We start from the raw sequence: 18,544 nt of genomic DNA on the forward strand, positions 1-18,544 counted from the left end.
CCAGCTGTTGAACGAACACTTCTCTAATATCCATGCCACGATTGCAGCACGTGGCCTTAAGCGAAACTCACTACCGGGAAGGGTAGAAAGGACACGGTCGATCGATGCGTTCCTGTATCTATGATGTACATAATGTACAGCACGCAATACCCAGGCGGAAACAGTTAAAAGTTAAAGGGCTTGCAGGAGAAAACGAGATAGGGATAGTTGAGAGGGGAGAGGAAGGTATACGAATATTTTATTTGCTTGGAAAAATAGTCCGGTGGTTCATAGTTCACAGTGCATACGCAATATGTAACTCTCGTTCTCTTTTATCGTGGACTCTATTTTCTTCTCATTATCCAACAAACATCCGAGCCTTACATAAAACAAATAATTGTTACACTATTACACTATTTAATATAGATTATTTGAATTATAAAATACAGTATGCTAGAGAAAATGTAAAAAAATGGTTTTTCGCAAATTTGCACTAATTCTAAGGCAAAGTTTTATAAAGCTCAGTTTGTTAATTTCGTTCCAATTAAGAAAACCGAAGGCAATATCTCCTTTTATTTTCGCTTAAATGTTAACTAACCTATTAATAATAGATTTTATTCGACCAGACGACGCATGTTCATTCTACCTTGTACCGATTGTATACTAATCTTTTAAAAAATGATGGTAATTATCGTAATAGATATTGTAATGAAACTCTCAATGATTTTCGAAAATCTTTTTCTTAATATTTAATTGGCGTATTTTACTATTATTATTATCAAATAAGCAGAATTACGTACTATTATTAGTACACTGAGTGATTTTTATTTTCACTTTCTTCCTGAATTAAATTCGTCGATATTTTCAAAAATTTAAGTCTTAGTAAGTAATTGCTAGATGTCTGTTAATTATCTTTCAATTATTATTAATGGAAAATTAGTAAAATTATTATTACTATGATTAGTATTCGGTGAGATTCCTATTTCGTATCTAGTACCTTGCTGAAGTAGTTTTCTCTAGATATGAATCGCTTTAATTATAGGATAGACTACTTTGCACGAGATTCGAGTAAGGTCAGGTCAAGAAATTCTCTGTGAATTTTTCCGTTAATTATCTCTTTGAGATAAGTGAGTGCTTTGAGAATCGAGGTAAACGGATGAGAAAACAGAAGCTATAAGAAATAAGTAGACGTGGAATAACAGAAATAAAACACAAGGCTAGTAAAACCCATCAAGGTAATCCATTGTTGGTTACGGGCCTTTTACAAACGATAAACACTGCAGAAAGCAAAATCGCTTGGTATACATTGACGAGATCGTGGAATATCGTAGAAAAGCAGAATTTATTTAATATAAGCGAACAAAATATGTAAATCTTTTATTTATTTATGTTGTTTATATGTATTCATTCGTATGTGAACCTTTTCAAATCTTCTATCAATGTAAGTATTAAAGGTCTTTAGGATTAAATAAAAGGAATAGAAAATAATTGAAATAAAAATTTATAATATAGTTTTACTCTTTCTGTTTATTTTACTGCTGCTTCAACTGAGATATCCGATATTTGCTGCTATAAATAAGGAGGACATTTTTTGAAAAATTATGAAAATTGTTTTTACTGCGATATACATATACGTATGTATACATGTATATAGTCGGTAAATGTAAACTCAAGGATATCAGATTTTCTTACGTTTCATTCGTTAACTTGTTGAAAATATCAAAAAAAGGACAACAGATGAAGAATTAAAATATCTTACTGTATCTTGGAGGCAAGTTTAACATTGAAATGATACAATAAAAATATGTTACAGAATATATTACAGAATATATTATAGAATTAATGAAATAGTGTACATTGCAAGCATTCCGTATACATAAAGTGTTTCAAGATAAAATTCCAAAGAAAAGATTTTAATTATAGAGTACTAAATGAAACATGTAACGGTCAAATCAAATAACTTTCTATGTAACTAAAGACCGAGAACTTGTGCAAAACCAAAAAGTCAGGAAAATAATACTTTGTTAAAACAACGTTCATTTCCCAAAAGAACAATTTCAGTGACATTTAAAAATTCGTACTTATCGAAATATCAAAGAAATTAACATATGACAAATATTTTCACTCAAACAGACAATGTAATCTTCGCTATCTGCACTAAAACGATCATTTTAATTATACCAAAACCATTCGCTTTTAAACACCATATTTTATTAAAACCGTGCGATTGAAATCAGATTCTCGGAGAAACCCGCGCAAATGCATCTCTCGAGCCGAAAGCGTGATGGAAGCAACGATCGATTAAGCGTTTCCCACTATGCCTACCAAACCTTTCAAAAATATTCCTTTCGAAAGTACAACCTAACCAAATATAAAGGATATCCTCGTGTAATACAAATGTCTACGATACTAGTTAAACTTTGAGAAAAAACAGCAACTTGTAACTAGTCGAGAAATCGGAACGGTGAAGAAAAATGACGATGAGAATGATAAAGAATCGTTTAAAGTACATGTTGCATAGGAAGAGGAAGCGCAGAAAGAGAAAGAGAAAGAGACAGAGAGTGAGGAAGAGAGAGAGAGAGAGAGAGAGTGAAAGAGTGAGAGAGAGTGAGTGGGAACGATGAGGGGGCGAGGGAGGGAGGGAGAGAGAGAGAGAGAGAAATAGAAAGACCTAGGAGGAAGAAGGTAGGGACAGAGTGAGCGAAAAAGAGACAAGGTAGAATGGTGACGAGAGTGGTAGGAGAGTGAAAGGAGAGCAAACGAGGGTGTTGGTTGCGAGTCGATAAACCACGGGAAACGCGAGCACCCTTGCGCACGACTTCAACATGGCGGTCGGTAAGTCCCATTCCTCTTTTCCTTAGAACCCTCGGGCTGGTAGAGAGGAAAGAGAAGAGTTATTGGTCATTTTACAATAGGTTCGATCCAGCGTTTTCCTTCTTTCGCTCCGACAGTGAAATGAAATGATTCCGTGGGATTGATGGATATCGCGGCCATGTGCGTGCGTGCGTGCACGCGTGCTTGTGTGTGTGTGCTTTATCGTGTTTTATCGTGTTTTATCGTGCAAAAGCAGAAAGAATACTTTCAATCCACCTGATTAACCAACCAGTCTCTCTTGGAACTGTATTTTCAGACGAGGATTCGATATGCGGCTCAAGGAGGCTGTCGTCTCGATACCGTTGCATCCTGGAGGATTGAACAACAAGTAAGTGCAACTGCAAATTCGTTGAGTGAAAACCGGGTTAGTCGATGTTCGTGATCCGTCTTCACTGTTCCGTAATCGCACAATTTCGTTTCGTCACCGTGGTCGTCATCGTGATCCTCATTGTAATTGTGATCGTGATCGTGATCGTTGTCGCGCCGTGGTCGCTTTCGTTCGAAACGAGCTTTTTCATGAAAAAGGTTAAACAGTGGTTTAAAGATTTCCGTGAACAGAAACGGTATTTCGTACGACAAAGAATTTTCTTTCAGTCGTTCTAATTGGAAATTTCTAAACGAATAATAAGGCTTCCTTGCCATCTTTTCCCCGCTAACTAGATCGAAATTTGTGTTTTATTATCTTTCTTATCGGTTTTTTTAGGTTGACTATATTTTTATTCATTCGATCAAAGATACGAACTTTGTTGTAAGTGAAAAATTTAAGGGGCGTTCGATATTACGTTTCAGGCTGGTTTTAATTTTGTTGCGTCAACATTGTTAATGTTGTTGCGCTTAATTTGAAATGGTCATTTAGCATCGTTTAATCGTCGCTGTGATAATTTCCATGACATTAATTATTTTGCATTTTTGTTATTCGATGAATATTATTACGAGAGTGAAATGAAACATCAAGAGATTCACACGAATAGCATCGTCATGAACTTGAGTGCAATATTTATTTTAATATCGATTAATCACGTTTCACTTAATACTGCATCCTTTTTCTTTATTATCGTTAAGTAGAGTAGCTGATAATTCTTTGTAGAATTAGTAATTAGCTCACAGCTTAACGGCGTAGCTTTCACTGATCTAGCAACGAGTAGCTTTAAATGTAACTTAACTAGTCTAAATCGTAGAATATTTATTCCGTGCCTTATTATTAGCAATGCCAAGGCATTTAACTGAAAAGGAAAAACCATAAGGTTAGTGTTGACTCTAAACGGTTCCCTTTTCATAGAGTTTACCGTATACATATAATATACATATACTCATTTGTATTCATTCTTATTATTTCTCTCTTGTTATCTCCATTTTATTCACGCATTCCAAATATTCGTGCTTCTTACGATGTCGATGAGAAAGTAGAACGAGATTAAAGTAATTATTATGTACCTCGTTTAGATTCTAATTTATCGATGTTGTCATTTATAAATATTTCAACCTTTTCCAAATGCATCAAACACATATACACATAAACGCACGCGCACGCGCATTCACACGCATATACTATACATACAGACCACAATAAATGATTGTGCAGCATGTGTTTTGTGACCCTTCCCCTCCCCCCACCCAAAAGCACACCCGCCACCCCTCCCGGCCGCAAGACACGAGTTTTTTTGAGGAAATAGTCTTACAGTTACACGTGTCTTGTTAGCGAATTTCTAAGTTTCTTTTGGTCGTTCAGTGATTTTTATAATTCTCCCCTGTAAATATCCTTAGACGTAAGGATCGTACATATCCTTAGGAAGCGATTGCGCGAAACTAATAGTAATTTTCTTTTCTTTAGTATGGTGTGTTACCTTTATTAGATAGAGTTACGTTATCCTTTTTAATATTCGAAAACGTTGCCACCGTGTGCACGAGATTATGCGAGACATTATTTTCTATAACACACGCGACACGACCGGACAGAAAATAGTCTTTTCGTGTTCTAACGACGAATGTTTCAACCATCGCATACATCTATCTCTCTCTCTGTCTTTATGATCCGATCGCAATGAAATTGCACATTAACTCCTCGGTTGATTCAAAGATTCGACGGAAGCTAGCTTGAACGATGCATAACGTTCGAAACTCAATTTAACGACCACCTAATCGACCGTTTGATCTCATAGAAAAAATTCGTTCTTTTGCACTGGTATTGGTATACTATACTTCAACTATTACAGATACATATTTGTCGATATTTTCTTCGATCAATGAGTTAATCTCTTTCATAGAAATCTGTTCCTCTTAATAAAAGACGGAAGAAAGATGAATGTTGTTGGTTAATTTCTGACATTATTAAGAAAGTAAGTTGAAATAGAACTGAAAATTAATATTTGATTGATTTTTGAACAAAATTTGTTGACTTGTCTATATAGGGAAATCGACAGCGATGTCGACAAAATAAAAGAAAGAAATACAAAGTAGTGGGAAAAAGAAAATTAAATGCCGAAAGGAAGTGAAACTACACTATATACGTCGTTTACAGGAAGTATAAACAGTTTTTTCGTATACTTTGAGAATAAATAATTGGCACAATTTTTTAAACGAAGTGAGAAAATAAAAATTCAGTAAGTTTTAATCAATATCTGTTTAAGGTATATGTAATACTTAATTATAGAAATCAACAGTTAGTTAACAGTAAGTTTTATTTTAAACGATTTTTGAAACGAGCTACAGTTTGGCAAATAATTGCGCGCGTACTTCCAAACGGGACGCTCTGTGTGTGTGTGTGTGTGTGTGCGTGCGTGCGTGCGTGCGCGTGTGCGCGTGCGCGTGTGCGCGTGCGTGTACAATACACACACGTATAAATGAAACTGCAAAAAAGTTACTTCATCTCTGATTTCAATGATTTTTGGACACGTTAAAAAGACTTGACATGTTTTTTCCTGTTAAACGTATAACCGGCGATCCCGCTTTGTTTTCACGATATTCTCATAAATCTGTCAATACCACTACCTATGTATCCTGTTTGAATCCAACTCAAATCTAGCACTTATCTTTTGTTTATTTTACAATACATATACACACGCGCGCGCTCGCGCATGTTAGTTTCTTTAAGCCGGCCACCGCTTACGTCAAGCGATTTAAACAATTATTCTGTTGTTTCGTAAAATAATATCGATTGTTCAAGTGATCAGTGTAAGCTTTTGTCAAGTTTTACCAAAAATATTTTAATTATTCTACTATTATATTATTATAATGTAATTAAAATACAAAACGCGTTCGAAGAAAGAGCAACGATAATCGCGCGTTGGTGTCCAAGAGAGTCGGTAAATAAAGTATTGCGCGATAAAGCTAAATTAGTTGCTCGTAATCGGAAATTTAATTATTCGCAAAATTAGAGCGATATGAAAGAGCAGAGTGTAGCTCGTGCCACCTTGCAGACGTCTTACATGGGTGTGCTGCCTCTATATTTGCATCGTCATAGATGGTACGGGCCACGGCTAACGGAACGTATCGATCCATTTGGACTTATTTCTCTGTCTCACTCGCAGTCAGTTACGTAGGAGCGACCAGATCCAGCCGATTGTCGAGGAGATCGGAAATCGTAACGGAACTTCGTCGACGACCGTAGATACGGTCGCCAGGAGCCAAATCAACACCGAATTCGTTGTGGAAGTTGCGCAGGATTTTCGCGTCGCCGAAGACACGACCACGTGGTCCTCGTTTGCCATCACCCGCGAAAACGTGCAAACCAATAGCTCGAACAACGAGACCAGCAACTTGAACAACAACCTGACAATTCCGAGAATCTGTAGAAACAGTTCCGTGGAGAGTTTGGCGGACTACGAAGGTAATCATTGTTTTTTTGAAATAAGAAAAATTTTATAAATGATTTGTGTAGTTTAGATGGTTCGATCAAAATAGAAGACGAACGGAATGTTTTTGACACGCATATCATTCTTGCAGAATGACAAGTAGATAACTCGTTGATCCATTGCGTTCTGTCATCTTTCTCGCCAAACTTTAACGTCGTATTATTCTACAGATACACAATGGACTTGATTTAACGGACGAAATTTGAATAGCAAAGATGATTTAGGTAAAAGATTCTATTGATGATGATGACTATGAGCGTTGTGAAAATGCAGATTTTTTTATGATTCCGAAAAAAGAGATTGCGATGAATTTCATTCATTTTCTGCGATCGTTATCCTGGCTGAATGCTTTGTGACTGAAAGTCTTTTCAAAATAGAAATGTTCAAATAAGTTGGAATGTTAATTAATGCGTGGCTGTTACATGATATTGATAAAGTGGAATTCTCATCGTATTATCATCAACTTGTATTCTTTGTTATTCTTTACACCAGCGAGACATGACAGACATATGTGGATTGACTAATTACATTTTTTTGAAAATAGAATTGGAAATGGAATAAAGTTGGAAACCAGTTAAGATCTACGGCGACGATATACATGTCAAATATTTAGGAACATTTTAGTTTAATAGTAATCTTTTATATCTTAAATTCAGCAAAATATCGCATCATGTAACATCCATATTAAATTTTCTAGTTGAACTTTTATTCTAACCATATTCTGACATTTATCGTCTGACGTTTTGTCTTCTCGCTATACACACACGCGCGCGTATGTAATTAGCTAACACAAACAAGAAAGGATTGAAGAGGAAGAGGCTTTTTGTCTTAACATCTACATCTTCCTTACATTTACATTGCCAATTCACTAATCCCATTTCTAGCACTTTCGGCTAATTTACTAATTAATTAGTATTAATTAATTACTATAGCGCGATAATAGGGAATTCTAGTAATAGTACAAGAGTTCACAAACAGCCATTACATGTATATCTGCAATTGCCAGAGCAGCGATTCGAACCATGTGAGAATGTTTAAGATAAACACGTGTGATTTAATGAAACGATTCAATGAAATCCCCGGTGACGGGCGTCTGGGCAGCTGTGATGAGTCAGTCAGTGGCACGCTACGATTATTCAGTATTCCGGCAATGTGCGACGAGCATGAAATTCCGCAGGGCGTAACTCCTCTCACGAAGACTCGTCCCACGAGTTGACACCGTCCGAGTGGTCTGACTGGTCCGAGGAGGGAAATTTGCCTTCAGGTTGTCGCGGTATCGTCAACCCTAACTATCCTGGCTTTCAACACCTGGCGCCTTCTCTTCTATCGGACACAGATCTGACAGAGGATGAACACGAGAGCTGTCCCGATTATACAAGGTTGAACGACATCGACACCAGACCAGCTGAGAACGACAACGAGTACAACAACAACGTTGAAGACAGCATCAATCATTTGTGCGGTCAAAGGAATGAGAGGAAGATTTTTTATGAGAAACCTAAGTTTAATATACAGGTAAATAACATGCTTACGGATTTTGATTGTTCGTTGTTTAGGAAATGAATACTCATCGAAGAAGCTGATTAAAGGGCTTAAAGGACTGTAAATAAAGGTGAACAAAGAAGGGTGAAATGTAGCGAGCGATATTTTTCTTTTCTTTTTTTCTTTTTTTCTTTTTTTCTTTTCTTCTTATAATGCACATCGTAAAGTTACTTCCAATTATTATCTTTATTTTTATTATTATTTGATGTTTATACAATACTTGGCAAAATGTAATTTTCAAAATAAAGACAATGATCGAACACTGTAGGCATGGATTAGGTTCGGTCGGTCGATCTAGTCAACATCGATTTATAAAATTTACCATAACTTGGTTGTTTTTCGAAAATTTCAAAAATTTGAAAAATTCAATTATGTAATATACAACGACTACAAGAAATATTTGCACATAATCTTATTTATCGTAACACTTACATACATGCTAACTAGATAGTTTCAAGTGTATTAAATTTCGTACAACTTGGCATATACTAAAAACGTTCATATAAAAAACGCCTCGTTGGAAGATAAGGGTACGCGCAACAACCTTTCTGTTTTATATGAAAAGAATCAGAGTGTGTTGGGCTATTCTTGTACTTGAAAGTACGATTATGAAAATCGTAGTTAAGTTTCAAATACAAGTTGTATCCTTTTGAAAAATGCTAACGAGGCTACAATACGGATACAAGTATCCGCATATGGTGTTGATAATATATAAATTGTAAAATATACGAATGAATGGCAAATTCACGAATGGGAACAGTATATATTGTATCCTTATTATATTATTTATCGAAATATTTGACTGACGGCGTTATATTAAAATTAAATAGGCGATTTGTCGATGTATCCGTCGCTTTCACATACTATTACTCGAAATTAGAATCTTGTCGTTCCATTTATAATTTACACCTTGAAACAACGAACTTTCCAAACAACAAGCTGGATATGAGCTTGGACAATTGACTACGAACGCTAATTTTATTATTGTATATTAGTTTTTACAAGACAATTTGATCATTCCGTTATACATAGCTATAGCAACAATAATATAGAATGAAATAATTTCAGATCCTTTCGTACGTAATATCGTAATTAAATTATATTCTGTCAAAGACAACTAATTGTAAGTGTCAAAATATTTTTCAGCGCTTGCGAAATTTTCAGACACTTTTTTCAAAAGAGATAAATAACTAAATATATATAAATATTTCACTTATAGACAATTCTAACACGTGGAAATGTTTCGGTTATTAAACGATGCTGTTATTCATGTTTGCGATAGACGCGAAAAATGTAAATAATTTGAAAATGTAGGGTTAAAGACGTTCTCAATGGAAAAAATGAAATGCTGAAAGGATTGTAAACTTGATATTTGCAATTAGAGAATAGTTGGAGAAGTTTTGTTGCTTCGTTGTATTCTTAATTAGGAACGGGTTTATTTAATCAGAAAGGTATATTTTATAAAAATATTTCTTTGGATAGATAGTTAGTAACATGAACATTTTTGAAATAGAGATTAGACAAAGCTACGAATAATATATCGAGAAACAACCAAGTAAGCTTAGTTAAACGGAATAAGAAACTCAAAGTTGAAAACCAGAGTCACAGCTAATATCGATTAAGCAAGTTCACGCGTTTCAAATTTAGATGCAGCTTTCATTTAAACGCCGCCTTTGTTTCAGACTGGTCCAAAATACGTTCAACAGAGGAATTCTTAATTATATTCCAATTCCCTTCGTTTCCAATTCCGAGCTTGTTTATAGTTTCTCTGCAGATTAAATTTTCCTTACGATCGAGATAAAGGAAAAATGTTGAATTTTGCTGAATCTTTGAAATATCATCGACGGGAGATATCGTCGCGATAATACTAACTGTACCGCTTATAGTTATTCATTCGGATAAACAACTACAAGAAATACGGCTTTTCTCAAAGGTTAACTGTAAGTTTACCTGCATAGCTATGAAAAGTCATAACATTAAGTCAGTAACAATGTGAATGTGTCAATCACGTTCAACGACATTCCTTTGCGACTAATACTTGACTAAGACTTAAAAGTGACTGAAATATACCAACGATTGCTTTCCTTCCAACAATCTTTCCTCGTTATTTAATCAGAGGTATGCATAAATGAAATTGCTTTGCTTCGTTTCCTGAAAAATGATATTGTTGCAATTTTATTAGTTTTTCTTCACCAATTCGGTTAATACGTATGTATATTATCTTATCAATATACATATTATTTCTTTTTATTTTATTTCTTTTCCATGTATCGTCGTAATCATATGGGATTTATTAGGATCCGTTCGAATGTATTATACTAACCGTCTGTGGTCTGTACCGATATACGATATACGATATACGATATACGATACGATTATATAACGACTATATGCGAGTAGTTGGTCGACTTGTTACTGAAGGGTTAAACACGAATCGACTGTGTTTCCAGACTGTAACATCTTTGTACGAGTCGGTGGTGCCGCCATCGGAGAAATGTATAAACTACGTGAAAAGCGTTGAAGACTCTAGAACGGAAGAAAAGATCCTCACGCCGAAATCGGATATCGTGAACAGCGTGGTTGAGGCGGAGACGCATTTGACGGTGTTAGAACCGGAGGAGGCGCTTGCTAACACAGTCGCAGAGGACATTACGGAATTGTCGGAAGCGGTGTTGGAAAAGAATCAGGAACGGGAGATTCCGGTCGAGGTCGAGATCGTCGAACTGACGACTAGCGTCAAGGAGATCCTCCAATTTCCGGAAATCGAGGAAATACCAGACTCGGGGAAGACCAGCGAGGTCGGTGAGGTGGGTTTCGAGCTTTTTATCATCCATGTACAAACTTTGATATCGAATAAGTTTATTGATTTATCATACACGTATTAGAACCAATCGAAGTGAAATTGTCGAATTGTTTTTAATTGAAGCAAGTTCGAAGTAACGCTTTTGAAGAATTTATATGATCCGTAAATACAGATATACATGTAAATACATGTGTATTGTATTGCTATTTTTGTAAATAAAATATTGCTATTTCGACATTGTGATTATAATTTAAATTCTAATAAACTAACATTGTTTCTATATTAAACGTATCATAAATGCTCATCTGTATAAGTTAAAATTAATTTATAATTCGATAACACATCGCGTAATGGAGCCATATCTCTTAGCAAAAAATTGTAACTTGGATCGTTTAACATCTGCCAGCTTCTCGTAAATCGTATGCCATTTCGGGCATTACGTTACGACGTTTATATTACAAGTTCACATTGAATCTCGCAACGGTAGAGATTAAGAAAAGTGGTTAATTGTCGGAATTTTCCAAAGCGGCAGTGATACTAAATAACGATCGCTGTAATACGAACGATTTCTGTTGCGATGAAGCACGAACAATCAAGATTAACGAGAATTCGCTTTATACCGTCTGTGTCACGGTTCTGTCCGTGTATGTGGAAGGCTAATAACTGCGCAGCACTGCGCACTGAACACACACGCGTGCAGAACACATCAATGTATTCAACAGAGTTCACACTACATTCCTGGTTTTAAAACAGCGTCAGTCGGCATCGACTGGCGACATGTATGTATTATAGTTACACCGCTACGTTAATCAGAAATTTCCGCAAACTTTAGGACTAATCAGGCTAATTTCACGAAAGCATGTCAAAGCATGTTAGTAATATTCTAAGAGGTGATGAATTTCACGACTATATCGTGCTGTAGAACGTAAAACAAGTTGTAAAATAAACTCAAAATGGAAATCCATTGTTATACGGATTGTTATTTGAAGAAAGAAAAATTATTCGTATGATAGGGAAAATTTGAAAAATTGATAAAACTCGTTTTATCACGAGCGTGTTTCAATATCGTATTATTCGTAGAAAATACATATCCTTGTTAATGCCTTTACATTGTCTATTATGTACAGGTATATTATTTTATGTCATCTATATCTCTATCATGATATTATCTTCGTGTTATATAGTTCTTTGCGACAGTTTGTTGTGATTTTGATTGAAGCCATTTCAATTGCCTTGTTTCACACATTCACAAACCACTCCATCGTAACATGAATATATTTTCTATTCTAAAGGATAGATTCTAAGCGATATGGGAACTATCTAAATGAAAGATCTTGCGATATTAGAATATAAAATATCATGATAAATATCATAGATGAAACGAAATCATGACTATTTAACCATTATGCACCAATGACGATTAATCAAACTGATACGTTATATTACAGATAGAATATTGGCTAATATTGCGGCAAATATCTATTGCATAGAATACTAGATTGAATACTGCTATTCAATACCACTTTCCAGCAAATACTCAACCAATTGATATTCACGAATTAAATTGACATTTACGTTTTCCAATAATTTAATATATTCGCTGTCGATCGTGGGTAAATTCTGAAATAAAAACTATAAAAATTTTTACCAACTGTATCATAACGTATAAACATAATATTGTAATAGATATACGTAGCAGAACTCTAATATTTTGTTAAAAAAAAAAAAAAAAAAAAAAACAACGGTTCTGCGTAACTAAAATTTATGTAAATTTTAATAAATAAACCGCTTTAAACGAATCGGGCCACCGGTAATCCAAAGTCAAACTAATCGATTCTACTTTTTACGAATTTCTTAATAAAATTGTGCTGCATTATATCGTATTGCATTATACGATACTCAATTTTTCAGAAACCAAAGAATCGTGTCCCGCATCTGTTTCTTCGTCGCACACATACATGCACATTGTAAAAGTACGTGCTAATTCAAATTCAAGTCACATGCAGTGAGGATTTTAAAGAGTACGCTTTTCAAGTATAACACGATACGTGTATAACAGTGTATTGTGTACATACTACTAGTGTACTACTAGCGCACATACTATATATATATAATATTCTCCATACGATGCATAGCGTTGAATAAAAGAGAAAATGAAAATTTAATTCGAATCGCGTTTACGATAAATACCAAAGGAACTCGGTGAAAATCGAATGAAAAACGTCCGATGCATCCAATCCCGCATTGTCCGTGAAGCAAAAGGAAACGGCTAACGAGCATTGTCTTTTCAGACAGAGGATATCGTGGTGGAGCACATCGACCTGATACGCGAGGCAAAGGAGTTGCCTCACCAGGCCCGTTCCAAAATAGGCAACCGTCAGACGGCCACGTCGAGCGGCTCCGCCGACGACGACTCGGAGAGCAATACCGACACTGACAGTTATCCGGAGGAGCAGCCCACCTACACGAAGCTCGAGGAGATTGATCTACTCTCGAGCATCGGCCGTGATATCGGGGTCGATCTCGAGAAGTACGTGCAACCGGTACCAGACGTGGTCGCTATGGAGGCACTGGATCCTATTCACTCGTCCACGCGATCCTCTGTTCCCACGAGCAATATGACGAAAGACGACATGCAAGATACGAACAAACTATTGGACCGTGATCTTCCGGAAGCATCGGGCGCGGATACCAAGAAGAAAGAAAAAATGGTCAGGAATCAAGCGAAACGCAGACAACAGCAGCAACAGCAACAGCAACAGTTGCAACAGTTAAGAGCGGCGAATCCACAGAAACGTCCGGACAAGAGAAGAGCTGATGCAGACAATGGACCAGGTATACTTGTTATAACGTTGTATTATTAGTATTATTAGTATTATTATTATATATATATAACAGTGTATACGTTATATATAATAATATCTATATAAATAATATTTCTGTGATATCAAGTGGTGAAAATTAAATATTTTAGCTTTTTATCCAAGTATCGTGTTTCTCTCTACACGTATTTTACGATTATATTTTTATAGATGTAGTTCTTTTAAGGGGAGTATGTTCGAAACGTTTTTGAAACATCGTGTTTCACATTATAACGTATAATTTTACACATTATATTATATAATCTAGGATTATATTTGATAAATTTTTTCAAATTCAACGATCCTTACGCAGATATTATTTATAATCGCGATACGTAATAGCTTGTGTGTTGCTCCTTTGGCTAGTTTTTAATTTCCAGTAATTGAAGAAAAAGAGAAATTATTCAAGTAAATATCAAATACGCATATGCATATACAATATACAAAATATGCATATTTCTTTCTTTATCGAAGTTCTTAATTAATCGATGAACGAAGGAAAATACGTATATCAAATGAAATGGAGGAGATTATTTATCAACATTTCTGTTAGTAAATTGATAGCGTTACGATGGTAATAAATATCTTTTCTATTAAGTAAAAAACAAATAACGTTTACTAATAGATCGGATTACTAACCATTTATCGAGCAAATTATCATAGAAGAAAAATTTTACGCTTATCCCATGGAAATTTTATCGTAGTGTCATTTAAAAGAATAATCGAGCTTTGCTGCTCATTTTTCACGTGTATCGCACAGCAGCTCTGCATGATTGGTATTATATAGTATTGAAGTATAGAGGCAGTGTATTATATGTATTATACGTGACACGTTCCTTTCACTGTTGCTCGTTTACGCTTCTTCCTAAGTATGTCTTCTCGCGTACACTTGCCGTACATCTTCCCACTTCATAGTGATAAAGTAAGATTTATAAAACAAAAATTATTCGAAAAAAAAAAAAAAGAAAAAATGAAAATAAAAATGTTAATTTGCTCTTTTCTTAATTCAACTTGTGTACATTTACTCATTTTTGTTCAAACGATCGCTTATCTTTAATGCATTATATGTATATGTTTTACGTATACGTATACTACATACCATATTATACACATAATATTTCGGTGACAAATGTAAAAAGGCTACGAGCGTAATAGTAAAACTAGAAATGAAATAATTATGATGGGTGACGAAGAAAATAATAAAGTAGAAATCTTTATTTTCTATGTGACTCGATAACTTAACGTTACATAATTAAGATTTTAACGATATCTCATGCGATCTTCTCTCCATGGAAGGTGGCTTCGACGTCTACAATATCGAGACAGCGATGCCAAAGATCGATCTGGATGCGATCGAATCTCACCTGAGAGCTGCACGCGAAGAGGAACGACGAGTGAGTAAACACCTTTCTACATATGTCTAATTGCACAGTGTCGTGCGTAGCAACGTTTTTGTTACAAGGCCGATTCAAGAGAAACGAGGTATGTTAACGTTGTATTTCTCGAATAATAAATTGTAGTAGAAATGGTAATGGTAGAAAGTAACGAAACGTCGAACGTAAGCGTGCAACTGTTAATTACGTTAATTACGATCGCGTAATTTTTGTATGGGAAGGTAAATTCGGCTGACCAATGTTCTCACAGGCAGATGATAATACGGTAAAATTGAATGAACGTTCACGCGACGATATTGAATCGTCAAAGGCCGAGATATACTCGTAATCATAAATGTCGATCGCTGTAAATAAAACTGGAAAGGATGGGGTAGGCGTACGCAAAGATAGATATCGATCTCAGTTTAGGTGCTATATGTTATAAAAATTGTTGCAACTACTAGTTTAGCGAAAAACTTGAAAGTCGCCAGTATATTCCTAATTGTGGAATATAACTTGAAAATCGAAGAAATAGAAAACGCAAAAGTTTAACTAGTCGAGAAACTTTCTTCGAACATTAATTAACCTAATTATTTCTCAGAAATGTAAAAGAAATACAGGTTTTCTCCTTACCTTTTCTTTTCGTTGGGGAACAAGGAGAATTATGTCGAGTTTAAATGACAATCGGGAAATCCCGTTTAACCTACTTTATCGGTGAAACAGTTAGCGAAGAAAACGAATCCGTGAAAGAGAATGTTTCACTTGCGCGTAGGCTCGATCGGCTGCTCGCAAGAGAGAAAAGAAAATCCGTGTAATTGCGGACGAGGTGTTTCGCGCGAGTAATTTTTTGACCATTGACGCGGAAAATAAGGTCGATGAGGCTTGGGACCTCGTTTCAGGGTCCCGATAGCGAGTCTCGTTAAATGCACAGACGATCTATATTCGCCGGCGCGGCGCAATGTCCATTGTATGGAAATAGGGGAGCAGGAAACGGATGTCGCCACGAAGAGGATCAATGCAACCGTCGTGTCAGACAGAATGTGACACTACTTAGCGCGTAAAACCTTCGAGTAGCCTTAACGATGCGCGATAAATTATGAGAGAAAATAAATAATGGAGACGATAAACACATTTTTGAAAAGAATTTATCGCTCGTTATGTGCATGTATAAATGTCGTATTAGTTTTCGATATTTTATTTTTCTTTTGCGTAGAAAATCAAGGAAATCGATGTGTCAGTGGCAGAGAATACTTGCGTTAGCTTGAAAATACGATTGAAAATATAGAAAATCAGACAAAATCATTAAAATGTTCCTTTAGTGAAATTAAAAATTTATGTACACGGAGCAATTTGAGAAATAGTATTCTTACATAATTACGGGTCAAAGCAACTTAATTTTATGTCTCAATTCAGGATTGCACAATATCGTATTCCGAAACATCGGATATCTACCGTCTATCTCATAATTTTGTTTAAACCAGTACTCGAATTCCTATATATGCCGATAAATGTTTTTAAAGAAACGAAGCATCGTATGTTTGTTGACGTTAAAGAATATTTTAGCGTTACATTCGTATGGATATTACAAATTTATGCGTAAAAAAATAATTACGACTGATTTATCATAAACTAATGCATAGAAAGAGATCTCGTTTTGCCCGTAAACCAGTTTTGACGAGGTGCAACTAACTCTCTAACATCTTCGGTTCACGTATCATTGCGAATCAAAATCTCAACTGTCCGTAGGTGAAATGAGTACTCGAGCGTGAGCAGTCAAGCGAAACATTTTGCGTACAATTTGAGAAGGTACATATACCATCTTTAGCAGTGATAATCAAAAGATTTGTTTCGAAATACGAAACGTTTTACAAATAGAACTGCGATTTTGGAGAAGCAACTACGATTATAGAACTAACAAGGACAAGCAATACCTATGAAATACTTACAAAAGCATAATTTAAGACATTCGAGAGATAATGATCTTAAATTAACGATCTTAAATTAAATTTTAATTGTTATACCGAATAGCTGATTTTTTCGAATAATATTCAAACAGCCAACTATTTGCATTAATGATTCGTCGTATCAGAGTCTTAAATTGCTTATTTCGAGCTGTTTTGTCTTACGACGTACAGCTGATGTGTAACTCGCGCTACTAAATCAACCGCCTGTGCTTCTGAACGTAGTTCTCTCTGTTCTGTTTCCCGTGAAAAGTCTAAACTACTTGCCGAACTTTAAACCGTATAATTGATCAAGAATATAGATTAAACGTTTCCTTGTTGTAAACGTGAATAAACACCAACACTCGCGCGTCAAATAAGCTAACCACTTTCACCGAACACCGTGAAAAGTTAGTTCAGCCTCCGTAGACGGTTAATGGCACCATCGGCTTTACCACCTCCTTCGAGTAAACCTCACCGGAAGATCGGTTCGCCGCTCACTTGACTCATTTTATGCCAGTCCCGTGTTGTTCTCGTCTCGCGCGACTCCAGTCACGTCGTAAAAACTCCAGTATCTTTCCATGTTTTCGATCCGTTTTATCGCGAGTAAAAGGCTAGAAAAAATATCTTGTCTCTATGAACAACAACAATGAACGACAGTGAATCGTGACTCGAGATAAAAGCTTCGTACAGCTATCTGCCAAACTACGTGAAATTTACTAAACTTTAAATGCATCTAATATCGACAAACAGTGTATAAAGTTTATTTTCACTCGAATCGTCGGCAGTTCGATCTTCTTCCGCATCCGTTACTCGCGGAACGATGTTTCGTTGGCGCTGTGGCTTACTTTATCAGAGTCAAAGGAGAAATTGATATTCTTGGCGTGATAAATGCAACGAAGCTTGAATAACAGTGTCCTCGTTCGTCCAGTTCTTCGAAAATTTGGTTTACTTTAGTAGTGCTGTGTAACTATTAGCGAAAAATTTATTTCATCATGATTCGTTGTATATTCTGATCAAAGAGTCCCCGAAAACCATATAAATGGTACACTTTTTGAAGGTTATGTTGAATATCAGTATTCGCGAGGAAAATAGCTTAGCGATGTTACTAGAGATGGCGTGCAAAATTGAAAACTGACATTCGATGATTTATGATTTATTACGGTGATTGCAGGATCGTGATTATGGTCTGATCTACCTTTATTCATGACTGTGAACGTGATTTTGTTATCTCGAGTGAATTTGCTCGCTGTGGTCGTAATTCTTCATCTTAATTTCATCATCATTTCTTATAAAATACTTCGATATAGCTTGCACAAAA

The 18,544-nt window shown here is 35.6% G+C and overlaps 1 protein-coding gene across 7 annotated transcripts in view; it reads left to right on the plus strand.

Moving 5' to 3' along the window:
- Positions 1–18,544, plus strand: part of LOC132910824 (uncharacterized) — a 39,016-nt gene that overhangs the window by 2,954 nt on the left and 17,518 nt on the right. For 5 of the 7 annotated variants that reach the window (XM_060966895.1, XM_060966896.1, XM_060966897.1 and 2 more), the window contains 6 exons: positions 3,110–3,181; positions 6,381–6,679; positions 7,882–8,219; positions 10,697–11,053; positions 13,341–13,884; positions 15,207–15,304. In XM_060966895.1, the coding sequence (XP_060822878.1) occupies positions 3,110–3,181; positions 6,381–6,679; positions 7,882–8,219; positions 10,697–11,053; positions 13,341–13,884; positions 15,207–15,304 (1,708 nt within the window). Of the gene's footprint in view, positions 1–2,706; positions 2,815–2,874; positions 2,895–3,109; positions 3,182–6,380; positions 6,680–7,881; positions 8,220–10,696; positions 11,054–13,340; positions 13,885–15,206; positions 15,305–18,544 lie in introns of those variants that run through there. The other 2 variants (XM_060966898.1, XM_060966899.1) reach the window with 2 other exon arrangements.

Source organism: Bombus pascuorum, chromosome 9 (assembly GCF_905332965.1).
Source record: "Bombus pascuorum chromosome 9, iyBomPasc1.1, whole genome shotgun sequence".
Taxonomy (NCBI): domain Eukaryota; kingdom Metazoa; phylum Arthropoda; class Insecta; order Hymenoptera; family Apidae; genus Bombus; species Bombus pascuorum.